Below are 23497 nucleotides of genomic sequence, written 5' to 3' on the forward strand. Positions count from 1 at the left end.
GATAGGAAGTTCAAGGTCTAAAATTTCCCTTTTCCCATAATCCGGTTCTGCTTTTTGATACACGCTAAACCTCCAGGGCCACACAACTCGCTCACCACATGGGAATGGGGAGTGTTAGCTCAGCATGAACGCGCTTCCACAGCAGGATTCCTGTGGCCTTGACTCAGCACTCGCTCATTTACTCCTCAGCCATTCAATGCCTGTTTGAGATATGATCTCATGAGGACTACTAAGCTAGACAGGGGGACAGGGTTCACAGAACAGAACATTCAGGAGAGGGGCCAGAGAGAGAGAGAGAGAGAGAGAGAGAGAGAGAGAGAGAGAGAGAGAGAGAGAGCACAGAGCCAGTAAAGTGCTTGTCTTGACACGGCTGACCTGGGTTCCATCCACAGCAACACATATGGTCCCCTGAGCCTTGAGCCAGAAATAGGCCCTGAGCACTGCCAGGTGTGGCCCCAAAACTATAAATGTTAAAAATGATTTAGGAGAATGCTAAATGTATTATTTAGCACCATACCTATAGCATCCAGTTGCGAACAGCTAGGACAGTGGACCACCTCTTTAATACCTACAACAATCTCAATAATTGAAACTGAATTCGTTTCTACCCCCCTAATTTACTTGACGTGGGGGTGGGGTGGGTCTCCCAAGCAATGTTCAGCGGGCCAGAGCTACTCTTGGCGATACTCAGCCAGTCTGACGGGACGGGTCAATGGCAGCACTGGCACTGCTGCCCTCCACATTGCATCGTGCCATGAAATAGGATTCCTTTCATTTACGAACGAGGCAACCCCGGGGCGGAGGGCATGGCGGCCTGCTGTGTGTGAGGCCCTGGGTTCAGTTCCCACACTGTAAAAAATAAAAACAAAAACCCCAAAGAGAATAATAAAATGAAAAATAACCAAGTAGTTTTGTGCCGAGCCCCCTGCTGGGATTTGGTCTGTATACTTTTAGTCATTGAACTTGTGTGACAACTCAGTCATGTCAGTCTTATAATTATGCTTATTTTACAAATGAGAAAAAATATACATATACATATATATATTTTTTCCTGGGTTTAAATATTTGCCCAAGATACAAACAACTATTAAAATCGTATATTAGGGGGGCTGGAGCGATAGCACAGCGGGTAGGGCGTTTGCCTTGCACTCGGCCGACCCGGGTTCTAATCCCAGCATCCCATATGGTCCCCTGAGCACCGCCAGGGGTAATTCCTGAGTGAAGAGCCAGGAGTAACCCCTGTGCATCGCCAGGTGTGACCCAAAAACCAAATAAAATAAAATAAAATGGTATATTAGAAGCCAGCTATACCAAGAATAATGATGAAATGTGAAGTGAAGCTACTTCCTGCCTTCAAATATCAGAGGTCAGCAGAAGAGACTGTGACCTACTTGTAGGTGGGAAGATCAGAAAAGGACAGAAGGGAAAATCCGAGTTACTCCATAGACCCTGTGTTGCAAGCCTTGTAGAATATTAGTTCCTTGTATCCTCTATGTACCAGAGGTATTCTTGTTAGTTTCAACTTGACAGATGAGCAAATGGATTCTTTGGAGATGATGCAAGATGTCCAAGGTCACACAGCTAGAAAATGACACGGCTGGGGTTGGAACTATTTGTCTCCTCAAGCCTAAGCCCTTGAACACTATGTTACATGCTTTCCATTGTTTGATCTTGCTTCATGGCTGTGTGGAAGTCTCATAGGCAGAGAGGAGGGGAAAGGGAGAGGCAAATGAGAATTAAGAATATAATATATGGGGCTGGAGCGACAGCATAGCAGGTAGGGCTTTTGCCTTGCACGTGACCAACCCTGGTATGAATCCCAGCATTCCATATGGCCCCCCGAGCACCGCCAGGAGTAATTCCTGAGTGCAGAGCCAGGAGTAACCCCTGAGCATTGCCGGGTGTGACCCCAAAACCAAAATATATATATATGTATGTATGTATGTATATATATATATATATATACATATGTATATATATGGGGCTGGAGCGACAGCACAGCAGGTAGGGCGTTTGCCTTGCACGTGACCAACCCTGGTACGAATCCCAGCATCCCATATGGCCCCCCGAGCACCGCCAGGAGTAATTCCTGAGTGCAGAGCCAGGAGTAACCCCTGTGCATCACTGGGTGTGACCCAAAAAGAAAAAAAAAAAGAAAAGAATATATAAGCAAGTGCACCGAGGTCTTTTTGAGGGAGGAGGCAGGGCTGAGTGGTTCGTGCTAAAAACTCAATCATTTCAGGCCTGGAGGAACAATGAAGTGGCTTAATGTGACTGTCTTGGGAGGGTCTGGTCAAGAGTTCACATCCCCAGAGTCCACATGCAGCAAATGTGATCCTGGCATCGCTGCAGTTTGAACCTTGCTGTCCACAGCCCCCCAGCCCCCATGCTGTGATCCATTTTCGGCCTGTCTGTGGTGCTTGCTCACTTAGTCAGGGTGCTCACTGAGGTCTTCCCTCCTTGGAGGTGGTCCTTGCGCATGTGCTTGCTGGGGCTCCCACTCTGTTGAGTTCCACAAGTAATAGTTGTGGTGCTCAGTGGTGCTCCCACAGTGCCCGCCATATGTCCTGGTGGGCATACTTCCACATCTTTTTAGTTGTAGTTCTCACTGGGGGTTGCATCCCTTTTACACAAACTTTAAAAATATTTCAGCCCCGGGGCCAGAGCCATACTACAGCTCTTGTACTATGGCAGGGAGCTTGTCTTGCACATGGCTCACCTGGATTTGAGCTCTGGCACCGCCATAGGATCCTCCAAGCCCCAACAGAAGTGATCCCTAAGCGCAGAGCCAGGAGTAAGCCCTGAACACCACCAGGTATGGCTCAAAAAACAAAAAACAAAAAACAAAAAACAACAAGAAAAAGTTTCAGCCACTCTGGAGGGGACAGCAGAGAGACAGAGACTGCATCCTGCCTGTAATACAGCATCGAGCACTGTGCCTTGGCAGAGAGGTTGGGAAGATTGGGAGTAGTCTCGTGGCTGAAAATCTAGACTGCAGAAGGCAGTGGAGGTAGATCTCAATGCAAATGCCCGGAACAAAACAAGAGGCATTCAAATCCACAGGGTATTAAAAAGATAATATCATAATGCAGAGGTCTACTTCCTTGTATGCTCAGAAATGCAAGGATGGCCTCAGAGAATACAATTTGTTGAGACAATTTGCCATATGAATGTGACAAAAAGTGAAAAATCACATCTATTTTTCCATATTTAATGGAGGAACTTGATTCAAGTCCTCCATGATCCACATTACCCCTAGTGAGAGTCTTGGAACATCTCACCAATTCTGTCTGTTCTGAGGTTTGGGGGGCCTCACCTGGCAGGTCTCCGTGGTTACTTCCCAGCTAAGTGCCTGGAATTGCTCCCAGCAGCACCAATTCTTTTAAAGAAAAAAGATAAAAATAGTTTAGACCTCTTTCAGTTCACAACTCTTTTTTTTTAAAAAAAAAAAAACAAACTCATTTCTATCCTCTTCCTTTTCTTTGTTGTTGTAGTTTCTTTTTCTTTTTTTTTTTTTTTTTTTTTTGCTTTTTGGGTCACACCCAGCGATGCTCAGGGGTTACTCCTGGCTCTGCACTCAGGAATTACTCCTGGCGGTGCTTGGGGGACCATATGGGATGCCGGGGATCGAACCCGGGTCGGCTGCGTGCAAGGCAAACACCCTACCCGCTGTGCTATCGCTCCGGCCCCTGTTGTTGTAGTTTCTTAAGGTTTATTTTTTGTTGTAGTTGTTGTGATGATCAGGGGACACACACACACACACACACACACACACACACACACACACACACTCCTGGCAGTGGTGTTTGCTGGGGGTCACACATCAGACTAAGATGCTTGCACCTTGAACTATGCATATTTTATGGATTTGGTTCTTCCGTCTCTCTCGGAGAGCCTGGCAAGCTACTGAGAGTATCCCGCTCACATGGCAGAGCCTGGCAAGCTCCCCATGGTGTATTCAATATGCCAAAAACAGTAACAAGTCTCACAATGGAGACGTTACTGGTGCCCATTTGAGCAAATCAATGAAAAATGGAGTCAGTCCTATAGTGCTTCTAGTTTTCAATATTGAGAAACTAAAAGTTACTCTAAAACGAACATGAAAAAATGAAGGTGCTACTAAGGTTGACATCCTTCTGTGGTGCTTACACATGTGCTTAAAGCACAAGGTGTGGCTATGTGGTACTCTCCAGAGGTTACTGCAGTGCTCACACGAGTACTCACTAGGGACCACACTTTCAGGACAGGGTGCTCGCCATCTTTTAGGTTGTAGTGCTCACTGGGTTTACACCTTTTTGCAGTGCTTACTCACACCTGCTTGCATTGTGGCTGGAAGTCACTTATGGCACTAGAGGTCACAGCCAGCAGAGCTGCCATCGTTGCACTTGTCACATATGGGATACTAGAGATTAGAATTTGTGACCACAAACATGCCAGGCAGGGTGTGCTAGTCCTTTGGGCCTGTTTGCCACGCTTGCCAACGAAAACAGAGAACACAGCATACTCAGCAGAAAAACTATCAGAAATGAAAGAGTGGGGCTGGAGCGATAGCACAGCGGGTAGGGCGGTTGCCTTGCACACGGTCGACCTGGATTTGATTCCCAGCATCCCATATGGTCTCCTGAGCACCACCAGGGGTAATTCCTGAGTGCAGAGCCAGGAGTGATCCCTGTGTGATCCAAAAGAAAAAAAAATAAATGTAAGAGTTACCTATCAGATTTTCAAGAATAGAAATTATTGGCATACATGCTGCCTGAGTCATATGCTGCTGCCAAGTGCATGTGGTACCTGGACATACGTCTCGCCTGCATGTGCCACCCTAAAATGTGCACTTTCATACCTTCATATCTAATGCTGGCATGTGTACTAGGGCTCCCTCTCCACTCTGAGAAGCCCATGTTCTCTTTTGAGCATATTTTCTTTCTCTCTCTCTGTCTCTCTCTCTCTCTGTCTCTGTCTCTCTCTCTCTCCCTCTTTCTCCTCTCTCTCCCCTTCATCAAAACTTCCAAATAAAACTTGTTTTAATTTTTTAAAAAGTAATAGCGATTACCTTACAAAAATGAATATTGTTCTTTTTATTAAAATTTTTTATTGTTCTTTTTTTTTTTTTTTTTTTTGCTATATACATTGGTGCTCAGGGCTGTCTCCTAGCTCTATGCTCAGGAATCACTCTGGGTGTACAGAGGACCATATGTCAGCCAGGAATTGAACTCAGGCTGGATGCATGTCACTGTACTATCCTTCAGCTCTAAATAATGTTCTTTTTAAAATTTTATTTTTATTACTTTTGGCTGGAGTTCTGACCTCTGTTGACGATAGAGAATCAGGGACACTGTCTCCTTTGCCAAGGTGTCAAAAATCAGATGGGCCAGACACGTAATGCAATTTGGAGACGAGCGCTGAACTAGAGCGGTTACCGAATGAATTCCAAGGGACATAAAAAAAAAAAACCTTGGCCGCCCACCTACGAGATAGTCAGACTTCTTCGTCAAGACCCTGAACGAACGGTTTGAGGCTCTTCATGTTCTGGGAGCGAGCAGACACCATTGGGCTACACTAGCACGAGATAGGGACAAATGGAGACATTACTGGTGCCCCTTGAGCAAATCGATGAGCAACGGGATGACAAGTGATACAAGTGATTATTTTTGGGGTTTGGGTCACATCCGGAGATGCTAAAGGTTACTCCTGGCTCTCTGGTCAGGAATTATGCTTGGCCATGCTCAGGGGACCATATGGGAGCCCAGGGTTTGAACTCAGACTTGGTCACATGCAAAGCAAGCACCTTCCCTGCTGTACTATCACAGCGCCAGCCCCGAAACAATGTTGTCTGATATCAGGAATAACCACAGTAAACATGTAGTAAGAGTAGGGCACAATTTATAACAATGAAACTATTTTCTATAGCAAGGATCAGCAAACTGTCCTGTAAAAGGTTAGATGGTAAAAAGTGTCCACTAGCAGGTGGGAGGGGGCAACTGAGGACACTGATGAGGGCAGTGGACACTCATGAAGGAATTGCTGCCGAAATATCATATGGCTGAAACCCAAACATGAATAACTTCGTAATTCACAGTGACTTATTTTTTTTTTTGTCCATTACTCATCTGACGGAGGGTTAATATCAAAGATACATAAAGCACTGGTAGAACTCTACTGGAAAAAAATCCAACCCTATTTTAAAAATGGGCCAAAAGGCCTATGGAAAAAAATGCTCTATATCACTAATCATCAGGGAAATACAAATCAAAACTACAGTGAGATATCACCTCACACCACAGAGACTGGCACTCACCAAAAAGAACAACAACCAGTGTTGGCGAGGATGTGGGAAAAAAAGGGACACACTTTCAGTGCTGGTGGGAATGTTGACTCGTCCAGCCATTTTGGAAGGCAATATGGACATTCCTAAAACTAGGAACTGAGTTTCCATATGACCCAACAATTCCACTCCTGAGAATATACCCCAAGGGACCCAAAGCACAAATCAGAGAAGACATCTGCACTCCTACGTTTATTGAAGCATTATATACAAGAGCCAAAATATGGAAACAACCTAAATGCCCATGAACAGATGACTGGATCAGGAAACTGTGGTTCAAATACACAATAATATACTACACAATAATATACTATGCAGCCTTAAGAAAAGATAGTCATGCAATTTGCTTGCATGGATGGATCTGGAGAGTGTTGTATCAAGTGAGATCAGTCGGAGGGAGAGGAAGAGACTCAGCATGATCTCTCTTATGTGTGGGCTATAAAGAAATCTCGCCGGGGAGTATCAAATGCCCAGTGGCAATAGAAATGAAGAGCAGGAGAACTAGTCTTTGGTAGGAATCTTGGCACTGGGGCAGGGATGAGGGGCACAAGTTAGGGAAGGGAACAAAGGACAACGGGGGTGGGGACAAGTGCCTGCCACAGAAACAGGCTGGGGGTCTGGAGGGACACTGAGGACATTGGTGGAGGTAGTGGGTATTGATGAAGGGATTGGTGTTGGAACAATCTAAGCCTGAAATTCAATCAAAAATATCTTTGTAATTCAGTGATCCAATAAATTTTTTTTCCCTTTTTGGGTCACACGTGGAGATGCACAGTGGTTAATCCTGGTTCTGTACTCAGGAATCAATCCTGGCATTGCTCAGGGGACCATATGGGATTCCGGGGATTGAACTCGGGTCGGCAAGGCAAATGCCCTACCCACTGTACTATTGCTCTGAACCCAATGATCCAATAATTTTGAAAAGGAAAAAAAAATTAAAGGTGGATATAAAAGTGTCCAGTTTGTGAGAAATATGGTTACTTGCAGCTACTTAATTCTAGCACTGTAAATTCTAGCACTGTAAAAGCATTACCTGTTCCGCATTACCTGGGTTCCTTGGGTCTTCGTTCATGCATGAGGCTCTTCGTAATGTGGAACTTTGTGATCTTGAACTCTGGGCTCAACGGGATCCGGGAGCAGAGATCCTCTGCCTGCTTCCCCCAGTCTCTGGCAACCTGGGGTCACACCCATAAGCCACCTCCTGCCAGCGCCAGATAATCTCCCCATCGGCCAATCTCCAGAACTCACAGCTGCTTCTCCAGGAAGGGAGCATAAAATGAGGCTCCCATAACCATGCCCTCGGACTCCGAGGCAGGCTGTTTTCACTTGGGGCGCCCCAGAGGGGGCGGGTGAGAGTCCCTGACCCAGCCCTTGCAGCCAACCGACCTCCACTACCCAACTGCCGCCATGCTCCTGGCTGCTTTCCACAGGCTGGGGCAGAGCCTCACGCATGAGTGAACCAATTCTTGGGCCGCAGGGCCACTGATCATAGAGAGAAATAAATATATATGCCTCTCAGAGAGCCCCACAAGCTACAGAGAGTATCCCACCCCCACGGCAGAGCCTGGCAAGCTCCCTGTGGCATATTTAATATGCCAAAAACAATAACAATAACAAGTCTCATTCCCCTGATCCTGAAAGAGCCTCCAATCCTTGGGAAGGAGTAAAGAGAGGCAGCTAAAATCTCAGGGCAGGAACGAATAGAGATGTTACTGGCACCCGCTTGAGTAAATCGATGAACAACAGGATGACAGTGATATAGTGATTGTAAAAGCAGCCATAGACTATAAGCGAAAGAATGAATGTGGGTGCCCCAGTAAAATTTATTTACAGGACCAGGGAGATGGCTCAAAGGCCTGAGAGCATGCCGCAGGTTGAACCCTGTCTCTGCACATCCCCTGACCATCAGTGGGAGCGACCCCTGAGCAACAGAGCCAGGAGTATCCCCTGAGCACTGCTGAGTGTGGCTCAAGAACCAGAAAAACAACAAACAGGACCCAACTTTATGAACAGAAATAGAGAGTAGGTTGACATGCATGGGCATAATTTGCCAACTCCTACTCTGTAGTAATTGGCCTGAAAGCAATGCCTAAGGAAGCTATTGAATAAAAACTCTGGACTACATTCAGGAACATAAGAAGATCCACATAAGTCTCATACATGGGATAATCCTCCTCAATAGTGTGAAGTTTTTATGTTTAACACATATTCAGAGGCCTCACAATATTTTGGGTGCTCAGATTTCAGCAAGGAAGTCAGAAGTGCCTGCTCTAATGAATCTTACATGATTCATGTAAGAAATAAAAAATTTCAGAGAAGAAATAAAAAATCTAAAGTCAAATAATACTAGATGCTCTGAGAGATGGAACTGATGTAATTCCTGAGTGCATGAGCCAGGAGTATACCCCTGTGCATCGCCCAGTATGACACAAAAAGAAAAAAAAATCCTATCTTTCAAAACTTAGTAGAAAAAAAAGAGAGAAAGAAAGAAAGAAGAAAGAAAGAAAGAAAGAAAGAAAGAAAGAAAGAAAGAAAGAAAGAAAGAAAGAAGAAAGAAAGAAAGAAAGAAAGAAAGAAAGAAAGAAAGAAAGAAAGAAAGAAAGAAAGGAAGAAAGAAAGGAAGGAAGGAAGGAAGGAAGGAAGGAAGGAAGGAAGGAAGGAAGGAAGGAAGAAAGGAGAAAGAAAGAAAAGAAAGAAAAGAAAGAAAGAAAGAAAGAAAGAAAAAGAAAGAAAGAAAGAAAGAAAGAAAGAAAGAAAGAAAGAAAGAAAGAAAGAAAGAAAGAAAGAAAGAAAGAAAGAAAGAGAGGAAGAGAGAGAAAGAGAGAAAGAGAGAAAGAAAGGGGGTAGGAGGGGCTGGAGCTATAGCACAGCGGGTAGGGCGTTTGCCTTACATTCGGCCGACCAGGGTTCAAATCCCAGCATCCCATATGGTCCCCTGAGCACCGCCAGTAGTAATTCCTGAGTGAAGAGCCAGGAGTAACCCCTGTGCATCGCTGGGTGTGACCCAAAAAGCAAAAAAAAAAAAGGGGGGCTGGAGTGATAGTATGGTAGATAGGGCATTTGCCATGCATGTGGTAGACCTGGGTTCAACCGCTGGCATCCCATGTGGTCCCCCAAGCACTGAGTCAGGAGTGATTCCTGAGCACAGAGCCAGTAGTAACCCTTAAGCATCATCAGGTGTGTCTCCCAAACAAACAACAACAACAACCGTAAAACCCCTAAAGGTCTCTAATCCCTAAGTGTGTTCCAGAGGGGAACTGAGTAGGGATACTGACCTACTGGTAGAACTGGCTCTGCCAACTGTAATGAAAACAGAATTGCTGGCAGTGAAACAAAGGAAAGAAGCAGTGGGATAAAAGGGACTGCTGAGATTTAAATAAACACACAAGAACTTAATATGTGATAGAAGTGACATGACAAAACCCCACAACGGTTGTTTTCAAATAGTGATAGAAAAACTAATTCACCATGTGAAAGGGAGAAAAAAAAAAGTTTCACTTGAAACTTGACTGAAGGATTGACAGTTTGAGGTGGACACCAGAGGGATTAAGGACTTAAATGTGGGCTAGAGTGATGGCTCAGGGGCTGGGTGCAAGCTGTGCCAGGGGAACACCCAATTTGGGTTTATCACCACATGTTTGTCCAAGCACCATCAGGAGCAACCCTGAACCTTGGGTAGCCCAGGCACCACTGAATGTAGTCCCCAGACCACCAACAGTAAAAAGATAGATAAATCAAAATAAGAATGAAATAAAGACATCAATGTACACATTAGAAGGTATCAGAATATATATAGCACCGCCCGCTGTGCTATCACTCCAGTCCAGCTAATATATTAGGGCTTCTGCCTTGCATGTGGACAACCCGGGTTTGGTTCCCAGCATCCCATATGGTCACCCGAGTACCACCAGCAGGAGTGATTCTAAGTGCAGAGCCAGGAGAAAGCCCTGAGCATAGCTGGGTGTGACCCAAAAAGAAAAAAAAATGGAACAGGCAAAGGATAAAGGATATTAATAGATATTAGAAGGTCTTTGTAATGTTTAAAACAAAAGATTACTATCTAGAATATACGAAGAATTTCCTACAAAGGAATAAAATAGGAAATCATACAGAAAAATTAAAATGATACTAATATCTTAGCTTCATATATTAAGAAGTCTATACAATTTCATATACAAAAAGCATGCAAAGATGGTTCAAATATTGTTATAATGAGAGTAATGCAAATCAATACCACCAAGAGTTGCCTTTGTTTATTTATTTATTTATTTATTTATTTATTTATCTATTTCGTGAGGGGGGGTTCACACATAGCAATGCTCCAGGGTTATTCCTAGTTCTACATTCAGGAATCACTTCTGGTAGTGCTTGGGGGACCTCTGGGCTGTCAAAGAGGGAACCTGGGTCTGCAGCATGCAAGGCATGTGCCCTATCTGCTATACTATCTCTCCAGAAGAGCTGCCGTTTCCAAAACAATTTTACTTTAGGCACCATGGTTTACAATATGGATACTGCCATAATATATGCATAAAACAGTCCCTTGCCACATCTTCTACCAGAGTCAGCTCCCCTTCTCTGCCCCAGTTTCTCCCCAAACTCTGTCCTATTCACCCCCAACCTCCTACAGTGATCTGCTTCCTACCAAAGACCAGTTCTCAGTTTCTGTTGCCTTGGAGAATTTGCTGTTTTCTTGCTTTGTTTCTTTATACCCCGTTTCTGAGCGAGATCATTCACTATCTGTCCCTCTCCTTTTGACTAACTTGACTCAGCATGATACTCTCCAGAATTACCTAGTGGCAAATTGCATGATTTCATCTTTTTTTAAAATAGTATTCCATTGTGTATATGCACTATTTTACTCATCACACTTGCAAAAAAAAAAATGAGAGGGGAAACATCAGAGATTAGTGAGGATATGGATATGAATTCTTGTGCCCTGGTGACAGGAATGTAAGCGGGTCATTCTGAAAAGCAATCTGGCAATATTTGACAAAACTGACCGTGCCTGTCCATAGGAGGCTCAAAGGACTGCCTCAATCTACAGAATTGCTTAATGCAGCATTTTTTAGGGTAATAGAAAGTTGAAGGCAATTTAGGTCCTTATCAAGAGACCTCATGAGTGAAATCTGGAAGCTGCAGAGTGTTATTGTTCTGAAGCTGGGTTGCTGGAGTTGAAATTCAGGCTCTACCACTTCCTTGTTCTGACTTTGTTCTTCTTGTTTTGCTTTGGGGGGGGGGTCACACCAGGCAGCTCTGAGATCCTAGCTCAGCCCTCAGGGGTCACTCCCCACACAGAGGACACTGTGGTGCTGGGGCCCACCAGGGTCCCCCACATGTGGAGCATGCACATTAGCCCTGTGACCTATCTTCCTGTCCCAGGTTCAACTTGGTATAATTCATTTGGGGGTGTGGGGCTTCCAAACAGGAAACCCAGAGGCCACTCCGGGCAATTCTCAAGTCAATTGTGCTTGGGAGCCTTCAGGGCTGCCCCTGAAGACTCAGAGGATCATGGGGTACCAGAGACAGACTAGGCTCACCTCATTCGAGGCACACTTTAACCCCTGTGATTAATATCTCACAGGCCCACTAATTTCTGACTTTGAACAATGGAAGTAGAAAATTTGAGTCTCCGGCTCACTCTCACCTGTAAAATGGGAATAGGGCTGAGGAGATGGCTGGAGGGCGAGAGCACAGGCTTGGCTTGTGCTTCGGTTTCCTGGATCACAGTCCAGTGAGCATCGCCAGGAGTGGCTCCTGAGCACAAAAGGCATGGCCTCCCCCAAGAAAAACTGAAAACAATAAGGCTGGAGTAATAGTACAGTATGTCAGATGCTTTCATTGCGTGAAGCCAACTCAGGTTCTATCCCTGGCACCCCATTTGGTCCCCGGAGCCCTGCCAGGAGCGATTGTGAGCTCAGAGCCAGGAGTAAGCCCTGAGCACCACTGGGGGGGGTGGCCCAAACAGATAGCAAAAGAAACAAAAGAATCAAATGTTAAATGGGAGAATTAATAAATTAATATTAAATCCTCACTGTCACTGTCATCCCGTTGCTCATCAATTTGTTTGAGCGGACACCAGTAACATCTCTCATTGAGAGACTTATTGTTACTGTTTTTGGCATATCCAATATGCACGGGTAGCTTGCCAGGCTCTGCCGCACGGGCTTAATACTCTCAGTAGCTTGCCGGGCTCTCCGAGAGGGCCAGAGGAATCGAACTCAGATCGGCCACGTGAAAGGTGAATGCCCAACCGCTGTGCTTTCGCTCCAGCCCATTAAATCCTCAGATTAATGAAAAAAAAAAGAGAGAGAGAGAGAGAGAGAGAGAGATTAGGAAGACAGTTCAAAGGACTGGAGCACAGGTTCGATCCTCAGTGCCACCTGATCCTCTGAGCACTGCTAGGAATATCCCCTGAGCCGCAAGCTGGGAGTGCCTCACCACAGTGCCTCTGGGAGTGACACAAAAACAAAACCGAAAGGTGAACGATCAATGGAAAATGGGAATTCATGCTCCAGGGACAGAGGGCAGGAGAGCATGCCTTACAGACTGAAGTCCCAGGGTCAGTTCTTGGCACCACATGCATGGTCCTCTGAGCACTGCCAGGAAGTGAATCCTAAGGACGGAACTGGGAATAGCCCCCAGGCACTGCCTGACAGGCCCCCTCAAAGGTCACTCACATAACAAAGTCTGATAAAATATAGAAAATTGGAACTCATTGACACATATTTTTATTTTATCTTCAGGTTTTGGTCTTGGGGGTGATAACTAGGGATGTTTAAGGGGATACTCCTGGCTCGGTGCTCGAGTTATATCCCTTACCCCTGAAACGTAGTTCATTTTGGGGGATGGAGTACACCCAGTGACGTTCAGGGATTTCTCTTGCCTCCATAATCAGGAATTGCTCCTGGCAGGATTTGGCACACCATATGGGACGCCGGGTATCAAACTTGGGTCAGCCGCAGGCAAGGCAAATGCCCTACCCTCTGTGCTATCGCTAGGCCCCTCAGGAGTAACTTCTGACAGTGCTCAGGGGACCATATGGGAAGTGTCCGAGGCAAGTGCCTTATCTACTGTACTCTCTCTCTGGCTCCTGAAAAAGCACATCACTTTTTGAGTTTGTTTTTGTTTTTTTTGGGGGGACATACGCAGTGGTGCTCAGTGATCAAACCCAGGTTGGCCATGTGCAAGGCAAGTCCCCTACCCACTGTACTACTTCCCCAGCCTCAAGAAAACACGTTTTGCACGTGTGAAGTCCTTGATTTAATCCCTGGCACTGCAAAAAACAAAAAACTAGTCACTATTAGTCATCTAATGGGAAAAACAAGTCTTTGTCTTCACACCCTGTTCTGGCAGAGGTGTTAGGAACCTCATTCACAGCTGGCAGGAGTGAAACTGGCATGTTCCTGGAAGGCATTTGGCAATGTGTGCAGAAGCCTTAAAATAGCTCTTATTGTGACTCAGACATTCCCAAATGACCCTTAAGAGGCCAGAGATAGTTCAGGGATAAAGGCATATGTGGCTGATGCTGGTTACCTCCGGCATAACATGGTCTGCCCAGTGCCATTGGGGACAATCCTGGAGGACCCCCCTACAAAAAAAAAAAAAAAAAAAAACACTACCGGGTACAGCTCTGGAGGAACCTGAGCACCACAGGGATGGACAGGGCAATCCTTGGCACCACAGGGCCCAAACAGCACCATATTCTTGGGCCCCACCCATTGGACCACTGGACTGGTTCCCAGAGAATTGCTGAAAGGTAACCCCAGAACTCCTGAGCACTGTGTGGAAGGCTACACCCCCCACCCCCATCACATCAATGAGTTGTGGATAGTTCAACGGGCTGAGTGCCTGCTTTGCCTGAGGGAGCCAAGGTTTGACCCCTGGTACCATCTGGTTCCCCAGGCACAGCTGAGAGTGATTCCTAAGCACAGAGCCTGGATCACCCCCCAAGCACCTCCAAGTGTCAGCCAACAAATTAAAAATAAACAATTATCACTAATGTCAACAAAATTAGAAGCACTAGTGTTACAGGGTTATTTTAAAATATTGGAATTAAACTAAAAACCCAAATATAGGAAAATCAGATAATAAATACAGGAAAATCTTTTGTTGGGGGGGATATTTTGGGCCACATCCAGTAGTGCTCCTGCTGTGCTCAGGGATCACTCCTAGTGGTGCTCAGGGGACCATACGCAGCGCTAGGGATTGAACGTACAAGTGCCTTACCCACAGTACTATATTATAGAATACAATAACTATAATTGTCAATATTTAAGTATTAGCCCTGATTTCTCTGAACATCAGTTTCCTTATTTATAAAATGAGTATTGTGAGGATGAAATACCCCTAAGGCACTTAGGATGGCACAGATACATGAGAATTCAATAAATAAGTGTTTGTTTTGCTTTGTACTAGACACTGTCCTGGAAAGATGTAAACAGAGGCTGGAAAAAAATGGTTCAGCACATAGGGTGCTTGCCTGCCACAGGACCAACCCAGCTTCAATCCCTGGCACCCCACAGGGTTTCCCGAGCACTACTAGGAGTGATCTCTGAGTGGAGTCAGGAGTTAAGCTCAGAGCACCATTGGGTGTGGCCAAAAAGAAATAAAATGTTAATAAGACAGAAAAAAGTTACAATCAGTACATACAGAACTTGTTTTGTTTTTGGGGCCAGGGCTTACTCCTGGTTCTGTGCTCAGGGAGCACTCCTGGTGGTGCTCAGGGGAACACGAGGTGCTGGGGATTGAACCCAGGTTGACTGCACACACGCAAGGAAAGTGTCATACCCACTCTGCACTACTGCCCCGACCTCCTGTACAGAGTATTTTTATAAAACTCATGTACACAAATTTACAGACTAGAAGGATACATATTAAAATAAAAATTTTTCTTTAATGAAATTACAGGATTTTTCCCCCTTTTCTATTTTGGCTTTGGCTACATCCAGTAATGCTCAGGGGACATATGGTGCCCTCGATCAAACCAGGATTTCGCTGCATGCAAGGCAGATAGCTTTCTGCTTTCTACAGGCACTTTTCTCTTTTTTTTAATTGAGATCCTGTGATTTACAATTTTTGTGGGTTTCTTTTTTTTGGGGGGGGTGCGCAACCTGGCAACGCTCAGGGGTTACTCTTGGCTCTGCACTCAGGAATTAGTCCTGCACTGCCTGAGGGACCATGTGGGTTACCAGGGCTTGAAGCCAGGTAAGCTGTGCAAGGGAAAAGCCCTTCCCTCTCTACTACAGCTCTGGTCCCGACTTATAAATGATGGTTTTCTGCATACAAATTCTAATATTACACCCATCACCAGTGCACCCTCTCTACCCAGCAAGGTCCTGCATGCTCCTCCCTTTAACTGCCTCCCCTACAAACTCAGTGTGTGGGTCAGTTCTATTGAGATTGCCTTTGGCCTTGTTCCCTTGCTGTATATCATGTATGTGTGTGTGTGTCTGCATGCTACCAAGCAGATCATTAGATATCATTCCTACAAGCATATTTCTTTTGTATTTTAAAAAAAAATTTAGCAAAGAACTTTTTTTTTGGGGGGGAGCCCCCGAGCAAGGAGATTGCTCCCAGTGCCAGTGGCTTACTGTGCTTAAGTTCACCCGAAGGCCCAAGGCTACATACACTGCAGCTTAGGTGCTATGGCACTGGGGACCAAAAACTACTCGGGCCGAGCTCAGGAACCTCCTGGGCTGTACCCAGTGATGCCTGGGTGGCCATGCAATGCTGACAGAACCAGAGTGGGGTACATGCAAGGCCTGCACCCTAACCCCTGGACTATCCAGTACCCTATGCTACTTTCAAGAAGGGTAAAAATTATTACGTACCAAAAAACTGAAAAAAAAACCTACCACTGTCAGGTGTTTTTACCCAAACTGGCAATGAATCCATTAAAAGTTAGTGTAGTACTAGAGTAAAAAAGAATGACAAACATTTTTTATTATAGCCTTTATTTCCACACGAAACACATTTAGGCTGTATCTTACAAACTTTATTAAAAAAATGGCAAAACAAGATTTTTCTTTTCAAAAATTAACTTACTTCCATTTCCCCTCTTTACAGAGGGATCAGAGAGATTCTGCGTCATCCTGAGTCTGCAATATGGAAAGACCGTCACAAAAGTGAACTTGCCACCCGAGGAAAACAAAGAATCGAGTCTGTGCTCCCCGATCTCCTGGCCGAGGGAAGCGGCCAGAGAGCTGAGATGAGACCATCGTAAGAGAACAGGTCAGATCAGCCGCCCCGGGTGGACAATCCCCTCTCATCACATAAGTCTTTTGGGGTCTATTTTCTCTAGGTGAACCAGCGGCTTCAGCTGTTCAGCAAAATTCCTCATATCATCGGAGACCACGTCCTGCCCCGCTGGAGCCACGACACTGAGTTCCACAAGATAGGACAGGGACAGGGCCTCGGTGCTGTCTGCATTCCCTGGCACCAAGATGCGGAAGATCTTGTACACCATGACCTTCATGATGCCCTTGCGGAACAGGTGCCCCTTGGCAACAAACTCATGGTCCATGCGGAAGCCCATTTCCATCAGGAAGTCAGTGAGGTTCTCAGAAGTGGAAATGTCCACGCAGTTTCGCACCAGGGCGTGGCGGTTCTTGTCCCCCATTTCAGGCTGTCCCAGGTAGCGCAGGTGCCAGGGCGCCCCTGCCCTATCCATAGAGCGCCGGGCCCTTAGGACAAACGGACTGGCCTGCTGGCCCTTCAGGAGGAAGACCATCTCGTGGTCAAGGAAAGTCTCTGGCTCCATGTTGTCGCACAAACCACGGAGGCGGTGGATGAGGCTTTCCAAGCTATGGTCTAGAACACTTCCTGGAGAAGGGAAAAGCAGCCCTGAGTTCCAACTTGTACTTTGGTTCATAGAATTAGCAACAGATTAAAAATAAAAAGTGTGGACTAGAGAGACAGTACAGTGGGGAGGATACTTGCACTGCGCATGGTCTGCCCAGGTTCAATCCCCCACCCCGCACATATGGTCCCCCAAACCGTGCCAGGAGTGATCCCCAAAGGCAGAGCTAAGAGTCAGTACTGGGCACTGCTGGGTATAGACCCCAAACTGAAAACAAAACAAATAAAAATAAATAAGGGCCAGAGAGATAGCTCAGCAGGCTGGAGCACATGTAAAGCCTGCAAGTTTGCTCCCTGCACCACACGTGTCCCAAACTGCTGGGCCAGAAGTCCTGGAGCACTGCCCTGTCTGGCCACCCACTTCCCACCAAAATAAGTGAAAAACAAAAATAATAATGCAATGTCTTATAAAGCAAAGGCTCAATATGTTACTTCCGGAGGGGGGGGTTATACAGCCAAAGTACTGCATAACATTATAAAAGACTAATCCTTCAAGTTTTTGCATTATCTTACTTGGTACAAGAAAAGTCTTTAGGAAGCAAGAGATCATCCTTTGCATGCAAGAGGCCCAAGTTGGATCCCCGAGCCCCAGCATTACGTGGTCTCCCAAGCACTCCTGGGAATGGTCCCCAAAAAGAACTAGGAGTAGCCCCCTAGTACTGCCATGTGTGACCCAAAAAACCAAAACACACCCACCCCCAGAAGATTTTTGGTTTTGTTTTTGGCCAATAACTGGCTGTGCTCAGGGCTTACGCATGGCTCTACCCTCAGGGATCATTCCTGGAGGTGCTGGGAGAACTTGTGGTACCAGAAATCAAATCCTGCATGCAAGAGAAGTGCGCTACCCACTGTACTAATTATCTGGCCTTTGTCTGCTTTTTGTTTTGGGGCCACACCCAGCGATGTTTAGGGGTTACTCCTGTCTCTGCACTCAGGAGTCACCCCTGGCTTGAAGGGCCATATGGGATGCAGGGATTGAACCCAGATTGGCCTCATGTAAGGCAAGTGTCTACCCACTATCTCTCAGGCCCCTGGTTTCGGTTGTTTTAAAATTTGGAGTCCACAACCAGCATTTCTTGGGAGTTTCTCCCAGCTCAGTGCTTGAACTGGGCCCCTCAGCTGCTCTGAAGACCATGTAAGTGCCACAGATTGAATTTCAGACTCCTACTAAAGTATATTTTCACAACTAAAACTTAACCAGTATTGCCTCAATAAAAATTTACTTTAAAAATTTTCTCTGGGGGCCAGAGAAATTTACTTTAAAAAATACATACCATTGGAGTGATAGTACAGCGGGTAGAAATTTGCCTTGCATGACTTGGGTTGAAATCACACACACACACACACACACGCGCGCGTACGCGCGCACAAATGCACACACACAAAGTAAAAAAAGATTTAGAGATGGATGGAGGGCACAGGAGACAGTTCAAGCAGTATAGGAGACACCCAGCACACGAGGCCAGGGTCATCCCTGGCACCATATGCCCTCAGGCATTGCTGAGGGTGACCCTGTTTAAAAAAAAAAAATAGAGATGAAATGGAAGAGAGGTAAAGGTAAAAAAAAAAAGGAGACTAACTTCAATGCAACTGGCAAATAAATGACAGGGGCACTTGGTGAGGTGGGAAAAACTAAATGAAGAACAGCCTGAGGAGGGAAAAATGAATAAACCCAGTTTGTTCATACCAAGTTACTAAATGATCTGAATGGTAGTCTAAACTCCTCCACTACAGATTATGGTTTTGTAAACATTACTTTCTCTGGGTCCTAATTCCTCATCAAAATACACTCATGGTCAAAAAAAGAAATGAAACTTTCAGACGGTCGCGACAAAGCAAGCTCAAAGGGCCAAGCACGTGCTCACGCAGGAGGCCGGAGTTTGATCACTGGCATAGCATAGTACTCTGAGCACTGAGGGAGCAACCCCTGAGAGCAGAGCTAGGATTAGCCACCAAGTAAAGTCAGGTGTGACTCAAAATACAAATGAAAAAGTTTAAGAAGGCAAATTTAATTTTAAATTATAGTCTCCAGCTATAATTTAAAAGTTGATGACCAAAAAGACACACAAAGGAATCTCGGACCCAAGCAACTTGCGGCTGAAATGGCTTGGGACTTTGCAAAAGGCCTTCTCCGCTGGGCTGCTCCAGAGGGGGACAGGTGTGTCCCTCCACCTGCCCTCTAAGAGCTCCAGCGGTCACCATTTTCTAGAAGCCAGCAAGAAGCACCAGGTAAGAGTCTTGGTGACGGTAAATCCCAAGTCTCGAGTGACAGGGAAGGAGTGGGTCCTCCATCTCCCTGCCCCGATGGGACACCGAGAAGCCACCACATCCGCTCACCATCTACTTAAGCTCCCAGATGGCCACGATTCAGAGACACACAAATGAGTCTCGGACCTGAGCAACTTGCAGCAGCGATGTCTTCAGACCCTAATTATTAAAATCTTAGAATACCTAGAGTGCATGGCTGCACGACATTATATTATATCCATAACAAGCAATACAAAACGCACTGTCCAGCAATTTCATTTTGGCAGGTATGAGGGTGGTATGACTGGTCTCGAAATATCGAAGGTAACTAGAGAAAGAATATTCTGTAAATTGTTTGCCACACTGGCAGGGGGAGGTATGGAATGGGGAGGGGGTACTGGGGATTCTGGTGGTGGAAAATGTGCACTGGTAAAGGGATGGGTGTTTTTGTTTTTTGTTTTTTTTGCTTTTGGGGTCACACCCGGCGACGCAGAGGGGCTACTCCTGGCTTTGCATTCAGGAATTACTCCTGACAGTGCTCAGGGGACCATATGGGATGTTGGGAATCGAACCCGGGTCAGCCGCGTGCAAGGCAAACGCCCTACCTGCTGTGCTACTGCTCCAGCCCCAGGGATGGGTGTTTGATGACTGCATGATCAAAGTTGAAACATAAAATTGTTGTTACTGTACCTTATAGTGAATTAATAAAAAATAAATTTAAAAAAATTGATAACCAGAGCCAGGGAGATAGTACAGAAGTTAAGGTGCTTGCTTTGCATGCTGTCAACCCTGGTTTGATCCCTGAGACTCAGGGCACTGCCAGGAGTAGCCCCTGAGCACTGAAGAGTAGCCCCCGAGCACTGAAGCACTGAGCACTGCAGTCTGCCTTTGTGTATCTGACACTTCTGTGCAATGTGAACAACAGAGAGACACAGAGGCCTCAGAGATAACACAAAGGGCTAAGCATATGCAAAGCATGTGCTTTGCTTGTGGATACGCAGTTCTATCCATCCCTTGTACCACATGGTCCTCTAAGTACAGCCAGGAGCAAATCTTGAACACAGAACCAAGAGTAGGCCCTGAGCAACATCTGGGTGTGGCTCCAAAACCAAAAAAATTTTTTTGAAAAAAACAGGGAAGAGGAACACAAGCAATCCAGGTTCCCTGGTCCACTTGCCTTGAAGCAGATACTCCATCATGTTGATGGTGCCCCCAGTGACAGGCATCATGGTCACCGGAGGTGCCTCCATGGTCTCTGATTAAGTTCTGCAGGCTGGGATCTGAAGCTTCCAATCAATAAGAGAACAGGATGCACCTGGACAAGAATGACATTTGTTAATACAAGGGAGGTGGAGATCTTGTTGTCACCAGCATCTACGTTGAAAGATTAATCAAGGGCTGGAGAGATCAACAGGAAAAACTCATGCTTTGCATGCAGGAGGCCCCAGTTTGAGCCCCAGTAATGCATGGTCTTCTGAACACTACTGGGAGTGACCACTTAGCAGGATAGGAATAGAGCCCAAATCCAAATATATATTTAAATAAAGGTTGGCCTGGGGCTAGAGAGATAGCACAGCAGGTAGGGCGTTTGCCTTGCACTCGGCAGACCTGGGTTCGATTCCCAGTATCCCATATGGTCCCCTGAGCACCACCGGGGGTAGTTCCTGAGTGCAGAGCCAGGAGTAACCCCTGTGTATTGCTGGATGTGACCCAAAAAGCAAAAATAAACAAATAAGAGTTGGTCATCAGCACCTATAGAGAAATGAAAATTGGTATGTGATACCAAGTCCTCCAGGTCCCCACAAATTGGCAATACTTTTATTATTTAAAAAGTCAATCAGGGGGGGCTGGAGTGATAGCACAGTGGGTAGGGCGTTTGCCTTGCACGCAGCCGACCTGGGTTCGAATCCCAGCATCCCATATAGTCCCCTGAGCACCGCCAGGAGTAATTCCTGAGTGCAGAGCCAGGAGTAACTCCTGTGCATCGCCAGGTGTGACCCAAAAAGCAAAAAAAAAAAAAAAAAAAAAAATCAATCAGGGTAGGGCCTGAGAGATAGTACAGGGTGTAGGATGCTTGTCTTGCACAAAGCCAGATGGCGTTCGAGCTCCAGCACCCCATGTGGTCCCCTGAGCCCCACCAGAAGAGATCCCTAAGGACAGAGCTAGGAGTAAGCCCTAAACACCACTGGGTGTGGCCTTCTCCCCCATCCCCCCAACACACACATACACACACACAAGACAACTAGGGGCTGGAGACAGTACCACAGGTCGGGTCCTTGTTGCATGATGCTGATCAGAGTTCAATTCCTGGCACCCCATATGGTCTCCCAAACCCTGCCATGAATGATCCCTGAGAGTATATCCTGAGCACCACTGTTTGTGCCTCTGTACCACCCCCAAAAATCTGTAAATTGGCATCAATGGGCTAAATCTGTCGCTTAGAGCACAGGCCTTGAAAGCACAGGGTCATTAGTTCAAAGCCTTGTCCCAAAAAAATGAGCGCACAGACCTGTGACCTCTGCAGTGTTATCCCAGACACCACATGCAATTACTGGCCACACGGCAACCTGGTGTGTTTAAGTACCACAAAAGGGGGCTAATCCAGAACAAATATCATGCTCAAAAGATGTGTGAGCACCAGGACTAGATGAGGGAATCCCTATCCAGCACCACAGCAATGCCAGATAAGCGCCACAGCCATAACTGAGAGAGAGCTCGGCCAAAAGGCTGCAAACTTCGGAGAGCTCTGAGTTCACGGATAAAAAAAATAATAATAATAAAAAGCAAGTACCAGAGGCAGGTATGTGTGCCAACCCAAGAGCGAAGCACTCAGCAGGTCAGGGCACCCCACTGCCCCCAATCATGTGAAGCCCTCACAAGGATGTGTGTAAGGTCAAAGGTATTTAACTCCCAGGACTTTGGGACGTAAGTGGCATAATGGAAATACAGTTAGCATTCAGAAGTGAAAAGCGACTTAAGGACCCGGTTTACCTTTCAATTTACAAGTGAGGTTATAGGGAGTTGGTGAGAAGCCCCCCACAGCAGGTCGGTGGCTGAGCCTGGACCAGACTGGCATCTTAGCTTTATGACCCTGAAAACATCTTTTACTTATTTTTTAAATAGGGGGGGAGGGGAGGAGGGAGCACACCGGTACACCGGCGATGCTCGGGGGTCGCTCCCATGAAATACTTGGATCAAATCCTGGGCTGGCCCATGCAAGCAAACACTTTAACTGCAGTACTATCTCTTCGATCCTGAAAATATCTTTTAAATGGAGCCACGCAGCAGCGCGTTAAGATCATTTTAGCTCTCTTAAGATGCGAGCCCACTCGCACCGGAAAGATACCCATAAGGGCACTCCCCGCCTTTCTTGCAAAGCGGGGAATTATACCTACCAGAGGACCACGCAGCTTCCGAGCCGCCACGAGCTGCGGGTTCTAAAGTCCCAGACCCTTGGACAGGGCAACGACGGCCCCTCCTCCGCCGCCTTTCTCCTGCAGGAACGTGCGTCGCAGGAATCTCGACACCGCCGCCCCGCGACGTACGGGTGTCGAAAAGGCTCAAACTTGCTCCCCGGGCGGCGCAGAAGCACAAGCGCATGCGTGATGCGACGCTGCTGGGTGGAAGATGGCGGCGTCCTTGGGCCAGTTCCCGGCGTCGGGGCCGGTGACGTCATAGGCTGGGCTATGGATGTCGGGGGGGAAACGCTGTTTTCAAATTCGGCGACCTGGAAATATTTTTGTGTAAGAAATCGATTCTAGGGCCCTGAGCGATAGTACAGCGGAGAGGGCGTTTTCCTTGCCCACGGCCGACCCGGGTTCGGTCCCCGGCATCCCTCCTGGTCCCCTGAGCATCGCTGAGCGCACACCCCGGAGTAACCCCTGAGCACGCCGAGTGTGCCACCCCCCTAAAAGAGCATAAAACAAAAATTAATTGACAGTGGCGAACGAGCTTGGTTAAAGGGAACGGCAGGCAAACGAGGGAATCTTATAATAAAACACCCTCTTGACTCTTTGAAGGTGAAAAGGAAGCGTATTTATTGCTGCTTACTTAGCACAAGGGTCGGAAAAA

General features: G+C 46.4%; 1 protein-coding gene across 1 annotated transcript; it reads right to left on the reverse strand.

Moving 5' to 3' along the window:
- Nucleotides 1-16244: 16244 nt before the first annotated feature.
- Nucleotides 16245-22959, reverse strand: MED18 (mediator complex subunit 18). Its single transcript, XM_004603512.2, has 3 exons — nucleotides 22822-22959; nucleotides 20604-20741; nucleotides 16245-17143 (listed from the first exon to the last, which is right to left on the reverse strand). The coding sequence occupies exons 2-3, from the start codon at nucleotides 20674-20676 to the stop codon at nucleotides 16590-16592; spliced, it is 627 nt and encodes a 208-aa protein (XP_004603569.1). The 5' UTR covers nucleotides 20677-20741; nucleotides 22822-22959; the 3' UTR covers nucleotides 16245-16589.
- Nucleotides 22960-23497: the final 538 nt, after the last annotated feature.

This window comes from Sorex araneus, chromosome 5 (genome assembly GCF_027595985.1).
Source record: "Sorex araneus isolate mSorAra2 chromosome 5, mSorAra2.pri, whole genome shotgun sequence".
In the NCBI taxonomy this organism is placed as follows: domain Eukaryota; kingdom Metazoa; phylum Chordata; class Mammalia; order Eulipotyphla; family Soricidae; genus Sorex; species Sorex araneus.